The 11,189-nt window shown below is 31.7% G+C and overlaps 1 protein-coding gene across 2 annotated transcripts; it reads left to right on the top strand.

Annotated features, from left to right (window-relative positions):
* Window positions 1–1,601: 1,601 nt before the first annotated feature.
* Window positions 1,602–3,959, top strand: LOC108200237 (26S proteasome non-ATPase regulatory subunit 11 homolog). 2 transcript variants are annotated; one of them, XM_017368320.2, is made up of 2 exons: window positions 1,602–1,730; window positions 2,501–3,959. In XM_017368320.2, the coding sequence occupies exon 2, from the start codon at window positions 2,505–2,507 to the stop codon at window positions 3,774–3,776; it is 1,272 nt and encodes a 423-aa protein (XP_017223809.1). In that variant the 5' UTR covers window positions 1,602–1,730; window positions 2,501–2,504; the 3' UTR covers window positions 3,777–3,959. The 2 variants fall into 2 exon arrangements, with proteins under 2 accessions (XP_017223809.1, XP_017223810.1); XM_017368321.2 differs by having other exon boundaries at window positions 1,608–1,730; window positions 2,498–3,959.
* The last annotated feature ends 7,230 nt before the right edge of the window (window positions 3,960–11,189 follow it).

An 11,189-nucleotide genomic window follows, 5' to 3' on the forward strand; every position in this document is an offset into this window, starting at 1 on the left:
TGGTGTGTTCCCAGATGTTTGCCATGAAACTTCTCACTTTCATAATTGTGTGTGGCCCTTAACCAGCTTCCTCTCCATTTTCTATTGGAGCAAAATACATAGAACTGGAGAAACCAATAGTAATTTATTCAGCTCAACAGTTTAGAAATCATACAAGTCAATGAGATTTCACAGTACTTTTCTTGTTTTGTCTTCATAATAATTCCCACTCTTACATTAACCAGCTGCACAGTCACACATATATCAGGAATTATTTAAATTAGTTCAAGAGGATTGTTTTAACGTAGTTCCTGCATCGTTGTAAGAATCGGGAACCATAACTAATTCGTTGATATATCGATTCAGAAGTTATGAGAAATTTTTTGATAAATTGAGAATTTTAATCAAATCAGAATGTAATTGAAAAATCGATAAAATATTTTTAAAAATTAAACGGAAATTTATTTGAATTTTTCGATAAATCAAGAATTTTTGAAAGACTGATTTCTTGTGTTATTCTCAAACTCTCTGTTAACTAGAATAATAGGTAGATGTACATATTTTGTATTGATTAAGCATAAATCGGATTAAAATATTGATTTAAATGTACCGAAATTAATTAAATTAATAATAGTAGACTAATTAATTATTATAAAATGTTTTTATCAATTAGTTCTATTTTCAATATTTTGAAACTAAATATATTGTGACTTTTTTTTTTTCCTGAATGCAAAGATACCGTGACTCTTGTTCATGTAGGTGTACACAAAGGCCAAATGGCCGATATGACTGATGATATGTGATAGCTATACTTGGAAAATTGACAAGATAGTTGTTTTCTTGCGAGATTATATTTATAGTTTTTTAATATATTAATTATTTATACTATATTATCTGCATTGTAGCTTCTTTTTCTTTTGTAAGGATCTGCATTGTAGCTTGAATTTAGATAAAAGTTATGTAATTTGTGTTTGGAGTTTTCAATGCAGAGCTTGCTCACTGTATAATCGACAATATTTATGTCCAAGATGTCAAGTTCGATAGTAAAAAGCTTGTCGGCTTGCATGACAAATCATTTGTCAATTAATTCTTTTCAGTCATTTGTTTATTGCAGTTGATTAAAGTCATATCCAAGTATTAAATCATTTAAATAATATTATTATATAATTTTAAAGAAAATACTGTAAATACCAAGTTATTTCTGAATTATATTTAAATAATTAATCAATTAAATTAGATCGGATATATATTTTGAAGAATTAAAGGAGGTCGTCGTATAAATATTTAAATAACACGAATTAAATCGAACATCATATATTTTAAAAATCTCTGATAATCATTAACATGTATTTTACCTATTATAATTAGAAAAATGCGATTTATCAAGAAATTTCCAATAAGAAAATAGCGGCTTGATATATCAATCAATTTGTTCCGATTTCCGATGTTATTTAAACAAAAAATGATGTGGATTTTGTTAAGATGCATTGTCTTGGTTTGATGAATAGTTAAAAAGGTCGATCTTCAAAATGTTCATATATTCATATTTGTCATAATTCATATCAACCCAAAATCACATAACTTTTCAGTGGGCCGACTGACCCAACTTGGTCCGGGTCCATATCAAATAACCGGGCCTTAAAATTGGGATTATTAATTTCCGGGTTAGGGTTTAAAAGTTCAATTAAAATAGAATATCAAAAGCTTGCAGAGAAAGACAACACATTTCAGCGATCAAATCTCAAAACAAGGTAATCCCTTCAGTCAATTCCTAGATTTTAACGCTTCAATTTCATTTATAATGCGCGTATATGTGTAATTGTGTATGTTTCTTGATTTTGATATCATTTGTGTGTTTGAACTTGAATTGAGCTTGGTTATGTGTATGTTTGGTTAATTTGAGAAAAGAGTCTGTTACGGAAATTTAAATACTCACGCGAACATTAGTCGAACACTCGAGGTTTCGTTAAGAGGAGACAATGAGTATCCGCTGGACTACAATGCTAGGAATATTGTGTTATTAGCAGGACAGTATATTTTTCGTTCATTTAGGATTTTGATGGTATTTTTGTAATTGCGGTTGCGAATTTAATGTTTGGCGTGGAGCTTTGGTATAATAATGTGGTTTTGTGATAACTGAATACTTATTAGTTTTTTTTGTGGTAATTTACAATTGTTGCCTTTTGTTGGGAAAATTGTAGGAAAAGTTGTGTGCTATTAGCAGTTCCTGATTTTCGTATTTGTGTATATTAGTGTTGATGGATGCATTAGGTGTGTAAAAATTTTAGTGTGGATTTGGATAATACTGTTGTGAGTTGTGATCCTCGAAATGGAATTCTGTGATGCAAGCGGTTTTACATCGGCCAAAAGTGCTTATTATTTCATCGGTTGTAGTTTAATATCGTTGTTTTTTCTAGGATAAAATTGTGGCACTCTATTTGAACCGATCTGTAGGAACTTCTGAGTATAGTATCCGATCACCTGATTTTATATACTTGACAAGCTTGATTCTTAACAGCAGGGTCATGACTTCCTCATATCTCCCCGCAACTACTGAATCGCTGATTCAGGCTACAGAAGCGAAAGATGCTCAGGAGTCTATCTCTATTCTTTATCGTATTCTTGAGGATCCTTCATCCACATCTGAAGCTTTAAGAATCAAAGAGCAGGCAGTTTCCAGCCTCTCGGATTTTCTTAGAGAGCAATCTAGGGCGGAGGAACTCCGTAACCTTTTGACCCAATTGAGGTCCTTCTTTGCTAAGATCCCGAAAGCAAAGACTGCCAAGATTGTGCGTGGAATTGTTGATTCAGTTGCTAAGATACCAGGGACTTCTGATCTCCAGGTTTCCCTTTGTAAAGAGATTGTGGAGTGGACCCGTGCTGAGAAGCGTACTTTCCTCCGTCAGCGGATTGAAGCAAGGCTTGCAGCTCTTTTAATGGAGAACAAGGAGTATGCAGAGGCGTTAAGCCTCCTTTCAGGCCTAATTAAGGAGGTGAGAAGGTTGGATGACAAGCTTTTACTCGTGGAGATTGATTTGTTGGAGAGCAAGCTTCATTTCTCTCTCAGAAACCTTCCTAAAGCCAAAGCTGCTCTTACAGCAGCAAGAACAGCTGCAAATGCCATTTATGTGCCTCCAGCTCAACAGGGCACTATTGATTTGCAGAGCGGGATTCTTCATGCAGAAGAGAAGGACTACAAAACTGGTTACAGCTATTTCTTTGAAGCTTTTGAAGCTTTCAATGCTCTTGAAGATCCACAAGCAGTTTATAGTCTCAAGTATATGCTGTTGTGCAAAATTATGGTGAATCAGGCTGATGATGTAGCAGGAATAATATCATCACAGAAAGTTGGATTGCACTATCAGGGGCCAGAACTTGATGCAATGAAAGCTGTTGCCGATGCTCATTCAAAGCGCTCCTTAAAACTCTTTGAATCCGCTCTTCGCGACTTCAAGGCACAATTAGAGGAAGACCCAATTGTGCACAGGCACTTATCTTCCCTCTACGATACGCTGCTGGAGCAGAACCTCTGCAGGTTGATCGAGCCATTCTCAAGAGTCGAGATCACTCACATTGCGGAACTTATTGAATTACCGGAAGACCATGTAGAGAAGAAACTGTCGCAGATGATCTTGGACAAGAAGTTTGCTGGGACTTTAGATCAGGGCGCTGGATGTCTTGTGATATTCGATGATCCTAAATCAGATGCAATCTACCCCGCAACATTGGAGACCATTTCAAATATTGGCAAGGTTGTCGACAGCCTCTTTACCAGGTCTGCCAAAATAATGGGTTAATTTTTTACTCCGTTTTTCTTCCTTAATTTGGTGTAATGTTTGTACTTCACTTGACACCTTCCTCAGCCATTCTACAAAAATTCCAGCTTAGTGAACCTATGTTTTTTATAATTCTATGCTATATTATTATGTACTTAGTTGGAGCTTTATTAAGTTAAGTAAGAACTACAAAGTCTTTATTCACTTGAATAGTTGAAAGTGGCAGTATAGATATCTTGTTCTATTAAAATCAGTAAGCAACGACGTCTTTTGTAGTTTATCTATTAAATTGAAATACAAGGGATAGAGTCGTAGAGAGAGAACAGAACAAGTCCCATTAAAACATATTTTTTATATATAAATCCATTAGTTATTCCATTATTATGCGACTTGCAAAGAAATTGCAGACATATACTTTTCTTAAAAATATAGTACTTTTATATAGAAGAATATACAAGAAGATAAAGTCAAATTATAAATTTTTGCAATGTTTCATATTCCAAATTTGTCCCAATTTTCTTTTTCAAGTGACGTGACAAAGAAATAACTGAGAATAATATTGAGATATCTAACATTTTTTTATTATCTTAGTTTAAGGTTTTTATAAAATGTATCTTTATAAATTATTTTAAACTTTTTCCTTCTACTAAATAAATATTTAACATCAAAATTTTTATTAAAAATAATTCCTTTTAAGCTATAAAATTATAATCCACAAAAAATTTAAAATACATGTCAAAATGACCCGAACAGAACGTAATTTTGAATTAATATTATATTTTTTTTACAGTGGACAGATCCATCAAGTGGAGAAGATAACTTTGACAAGATTTATAAAACGGATAATATATCAACTTTCTCGAATCCGACGTGTAATAATAATCTGAATCTGAAATCTTTTCTCTCCGACTTATACATCAACCGACATATACACACAAACGCGTTGACCCTTGACCGTTCCTACCTGAATCCTTCCTGTCCACTTTCCACTTCAATGCTAAAACCTTTCTTAAACCCCCAAAACACGCCTCACACTTTACTTACACCCTTACTCAAACACAACTCATTCCAATCCAATTGCCCCTTCAATAACTTCTAAACCCTCTATAAATCACATTCTGTTATGTAATAATATATGTAAAGAGATTGTTGAGAGAGATAGACAAGAGAGAAAGGAGAAGATGTGATTGTATATATCATATGTGTTACACACATGTCCTTTATATAAGATTACAAAATCAGTTATAAGTAAACCAAAGGTCTAGTTAGTGAAAAGCCAAAGGTTTGGCTAGTGAAAAGCCAAAGGACATCCACATAAATATATTATTTATAACACTCCCCCTTGGATGTCCGTTAAACGAAATAATGTCTCGTTATAGCCTTCTTGGAAAAACCCTGTGGGATAAAAACCAAGCGAAGGAACAAAAATATCTATTTCATAATGTGCACGTGATGCTGCCTCGTTAAAAACCTTTCCAGGAAAACCCAGTGGGAAAAACCATGGATAAGGAAAAAAGAGTGCAGTGTGCATTTGCTCCCCCTCATGATTATATTAAATAATATCTCTAAGTTGAAGAGCTCCTCTGTTCCAGAACTTCTCAAATATATGTTAAAAGTGCCTTCATTGGGTTGTAGCTATCATAAGCAGTCAGTGGAGCTTTCATATATATATAGTCGGTGGAGTTCTCATCCTTGTCATGCTACACTGTTTCTCCAGCTTTAGCCATCTTAGATTGCCGAAGTCAAAATATTGTGGAAGAAGTTCCTGCAAAAACTCATTTTATACCAAACTCCAATATAATTTAATCAATTTTGATCCACCGTTAATATTAATTGAAATGAGGACTTTGCTCCTGCAAAATTAACTTAAAAACCTTATGAGATTGATTAGTGGAGATTGAATAAACTCTCAAGATTCACACGCCTTTAGAGCGAGCAATTACTTAGCAATGAATACTAATCAAAAGCGGAAAACCAACTTTTAATAAATTTATAATTATGTCAAAACGTGTATGATAAAACATGTTGTAGTTTACTTAGATACGGTACTTCATTACCGAGAATTTCTTTCAAGTGTTCACAAAAGTTAGTGTACTATCGTGTATTTATAATCCTTGTGGGATTCACATATGACAATATATCATTCATCCAAAGAGAAATTCTTCTTCCAATATATACACCAAGAAACATTTTATCACATAATATAACATATAGTATTTTAATCAGGTGCAACTCAATTCAATGTTAACTAGAAACACATTCTAGTTTCCATCTGCTCTGGCCAGAGACTTTATGAGTTGTCACCTATAATTTGATATATAATGATAACATGTATTTGTCAAAATAATTTTGTGTTGGACTTCTGGTCCGAATCCCTGTTCCATTTGAGAGGGTGTAGTTCTCGAGAGTTTGTTATACTGCTTCTGGCAGTTAAGTTCCTTCTAGGATGATTATTGTCAAGTGGGTCGTATAAAACTTAAATCGAACCTTCACATATTGCGGGACTATTTCGCAATCAAATAATCATTTCCACCACAAATACTATTACTCTTCATGACCAATGCAAGGTCATCATACAAATATCTGAGTTTCACATAATAATTTATTTATTTTTTGAAACTTCATTTTGTTTTCACAAAAAACTTTCATATCCCACTGACTTGACACCTTTAGGTGTGTTAACTGCAGTTTCAAATATTTCTCTATTTTTAAGAGATAATGATTCGTACGGCGCACTATTTTCACAATTTTGGGTGTGAGAGGACTACTGGTCCAAATAATTTTTCTTTATAATTGCCTCAGTTATATCCTTTATTCTTTGGCCAATTATATCAATATTTTCTAACATATTCTGCTTCATGATCCTCATTGTTATCAATAACCTCAAGTTCTATAAATATCATCGACGTCGATTCGATTTATGGTTCCACTTTATTCTGGACAAGACATAGTATATCGAGATCTCAATAATTTTCATTACTTTTATTTTCTCTAATTTGTCATGTCCATAATCTCTTCCGGAGATCCTTCGATGTCATATCTATAATCTCTTCCGGAGATCCTTCAAAAATTATTGATTTCTCAATCCAGCCATCATCAATTATTGCTCCTTTTCACCTTTTTTGGTATAAAATATATATATGGAACCAACTTGCCTATCACGCTTCAGGCGTTCTTTAGACATAACAATATCTTGAGGTTGTCCTTCTGCGACATTAATATCATAGGAGCATATGTAGCCGGTGTTTGTGTCATAGTCACTATTTTTGGTCATCAAAATGAATTATCTTATGAACTTCTGGTTCATATTCTTTATTTTGAGGATCAAGATGAGGCAATGATAATTCATTCTTATACTTCTATTTTCACCGGCTATTTATTTTCTCCCCCTGATTTTGAGAAAACAACTCATCAAGTCATAACAAATACATATTGATGATTCCAAATGCACTCATATGTAATATATGAATCGATCTTACTAACGTGGTGGAAAATCTATGATGATCAAATAATTTATTTATGATGGGGGGAGATTAATAACAATTGTTTATATGATGCGAATCGATAAATATGTGATACAAAATACTCAACAATTATTATGGACGAGATAATACTCGTTATGAGATTCACCAGCATTATAAGCATATATTCCAAATAACAAAGCTTGCATACTTCAGGATGCAAGTTGATAATAACTTCGTATATTTTTCACATGTCTCACTATTCAATAATGGGATATTTATAACTCATGTCATAATTTCATCTATTCATTCTCAAAGATGAAAAATCACAACTATATCTTTGCTGGTGATCAATTTTGCCTTAAATAATACATGTATCACTGAGAAGAAAAAACTTCTGGTTTACTTCAAAATCTACAGGTCCATATAAAATATTAATTACTATTCGCATCTTTATCATTAAGATGGCTTAGCTAGTCAGGCCAAACTATAACCTTATAAGTAAACTTCTGGTTTACTTCAAAATCAATTTCAGTTATGCTTATTATAAATTAGTGGAGAATCTTTCTCCAAATTACTTTTAGTGCAATGAATTAGACTCAATATTTAAAGGCACTTGATATCTCAATGCGATAATCATATCAAATTTCATTCTTCAATTTTCTTGGGAGAGTATAATTGCATCAATTCTATACATGCTCTTCTGGGGTAAAATTTACTTCAGAGAGTAGATAAATATATATGCCCTTCGAGAGCCTTGTGCATGCTCTTCAGGAGCCTTATATATGCTCTTCCGGAGCTTTATACTTTCTCTTCCCGAGTCTTATATTTAGAAAAATTATAATGAGACATCCTATATAATCCTCCCCTTTGGATGACTCATTTTAGATACGAAGTATTGATACTAGTCATCTTTATATCAATCGAGAGAAATATTTCTTATACACATAATAAGAATATGATTTAAAGTATTTGTAATGTCATGACCATTGCTACCATCATGGTTGATATCCTCTGATTTTCTAATACTGTCACATTATGGTACGGTATCATTTGTTGCAATTCATAATCCTTTCATCAATAATTCAAATTTAGTAAACCACATTTAGTCACGATATCAACTCATGAACTTAACAACCCAAATATTTCATCAATTTCATAATATTGTATCTACGGGATACAATATAATATTTATTCTATTATATCCAAATATTATACTATTCTTTATATAGAACCATCCTTCAGGGGTATTATATCATTTAAGATAAACTCATAAATTGAATATTATACCACTATATCATTCTTATGGAATGTAATCAAGTGTTTAAACATATTATATATACTATGTTGACATCTTTCATCTTCAGAAATTAAACATATAAAAAATGTGTGATAAAAAATAAACTAATTTTATTATATAGAGACAACTTATGGTTGTTATTTCGTGCAACTTCTTGCAATCATATACTCAATCTATTAAAAACAACGTCAAATAAGTGTTGTAGATAATACCAACATCATTTAGCTCAAGTGGGATAAAAATCACCTTTAAAAATCTCAAGTTTAAAAATCACAAAGGCACATAATGATTTTATCATTTACCAAGATATCATATAAAGATTTCGAAATAACATGTATTTGAAGCATGAATATGTAATATATGTTAATATGTGAGGAGGACAACTTGATATAAGTGACGTAGTGTGTGTGGTCACCAAACCATCTCATCTAAATCACAAAACATGTTGTTTTTCACTTTCTCAAAACTTTAAGTGATCACATAAATTCAATGATTAAATATAGAGACATGCAAGGACCTTTTTAATATATATTAATCGAGGATATATAGACAACGACTAGATATAAAGTCACAAATGATTCACATAAATAAGAATGATAGAGAATTTTTGCATTCTTCATAAAAATATTAGCTATGCCACTAATTAGTATGCACAATCTGCTTATTATGATAATTAAGCTTAGTATCAATTCAAATCTCAATTTGAAGTAGATAATGACTTTAAGGAAATCAACTTTTGGATTAGAGAGATGCATATATGACTTTTAATAATTAGGACAACCTACTATCATACTTGATACATTATCAAAAATAATCTCAAAACATATTAATCCAATATCAGAAATCAAAGAGTATCAATTTGCTCTATGATAAAGTCATAGAATTATGATAAAGTCAAAACTGACCAGTTTCAAAGAATATCAATTTACTCTATGAAGATCATTTTATCTGGAAATGTATAAAACACGAAAAACGTAGGATATTCCGAGACCTTTCCAGAATGGTAAGGCTCGTTAAAAACGAACAAGTAATGAATTCAGAAAACAAATATTTGTGGACTGCAAATGCAGAATCAGCTCCTGATTATGATAGTATTTTGATATTTAAGACATCGAAATCACAGAATATGATAATGGAATGTAAAGACAAAACGTAGATATCGAAAAGAGGTTTCCAGAATGGTATCGTTCAATATTTGGACCAATATTCAATTTACTATGAATTTTAGAAGTGACAGCAAATCAACTTGCATCATATAATCAGATTACACAAAATGCAGATTTTGGCATACTTATAGGCAGATTTTAGAAATACGCGAAAAAGAAAAATTGTAGATGATCAAAAAACCTTTACAACGAGTATAAGCTCAATAAATTCCGATGGACTAAAACATATACCAATATCATCCACAAAAGTTAAACAAAAGTAAACATAAGCATGATCACTAAAAATATAATATAACATGGAAGATATTAATCATATCCAAGTAAACAATTTACTATGCCAATATCAAACCAATCAATAATAACAAATATACAGAGAGAGACACAAACATATTAAGATTAAGCAAATATATGTTACTCAAACTAGATAGAAAACAATTTACAATACCTACAACCAAAGTCATACCATGCATATGTAAATGTAGATGAATTCACAAACTTACATATATAATATCGTAAATCTTAACCAATTAAAGTTGTAGAAAATTAATGGACAAATATCTTAAATCTATTAATTCTGACAAACAACAAATTTAGTGTGATTTTTTTTTTTTTTTGAGAAATGCAAGATTAACATATAACTCAAATATAGACGTTTATTTAGTATAATATCATAAAATGTAAAGAATAGTGAAAGGAGGCGTACCTTAAAATCTTACATTCTTGTAAGTTCAAGATCCCTTGCTTCAAGAAAATTCTTTACCCAAATCAATGATAAAAACCTTTACCATCCGAAAGTATAACTCGCTCTTTGCACCAAAATAAGTGCTCGTCGATTATCCCATCTCAAATTTTCAAATCATGATCCTTTTGAATATGAGTACACGAATAGCGAATCTTACAACATAGAAACAAAACAGAATAGCGAATCGTGCTGATAACGTGTTATGTAATAATATATGTAAAGAGATTGTTGAGAGAGATAGACAAGAGAGAAAGGAGAAGATGTGATTGTATATATCATATGTGTTACACACATGTCCTTTATATAAGATTACAAAATCAGTTATAAGTAAACCAAAGGTCTAGTTAGTGAAAAGCCAAAGGTTTGGCTAGTGAAAAGCCAAAGGACATCCACATAAATATATTATTTATAACACATTCCCCTCACTCCCCAATCCAATTCCAAACTCCTCTTTCAACCCTCTCCGTAAAATTTCGATATAATTTTCATATTCATAAGCAGTATTTCAAATCTCGTCCAAAATTTATCTCATATTTTATCTGAAATCAATTCCATCTTTCAATAACTTCTAAACACCTCATAAATTCCTCTTTACCATCCAATTCAAACTCCTTCCTCCATTTCTTTTCGTAAAATTTTCATATTCAGAAACAATATTCATACAAAACTCATCTAATTCAAACTTCTCTTCGAATCCTTTCTGTAAAATTTTCATATTCAAAAACAATATTCATACAAAACTCGTCCGAAACTTATTCTACATTT

Source organism: Daucus carota, chromosome 9 (genome assembly GCF_001625215.2).
Source record: "Daucus carota subsp. sativus chromosome 9, DH1 v3.0, whole genome shotgun sequence".
In the NCBI taxonomy this organism is placed as follows: Eukaryota; Viridiplantae; Streptophyta; class Magnoliopsida; order Apiales; family Apiaceae; genus Daucus; species Daucus carota.

Coding starts and splice junctions, on each gene's coding strand:
- LOC108200237 (XM_017368320.2), top strand. CDS start 2,505: ATGACTTCCTCATATCTCCCCGCAACTACTGAATCGCTGATTCAGGCT.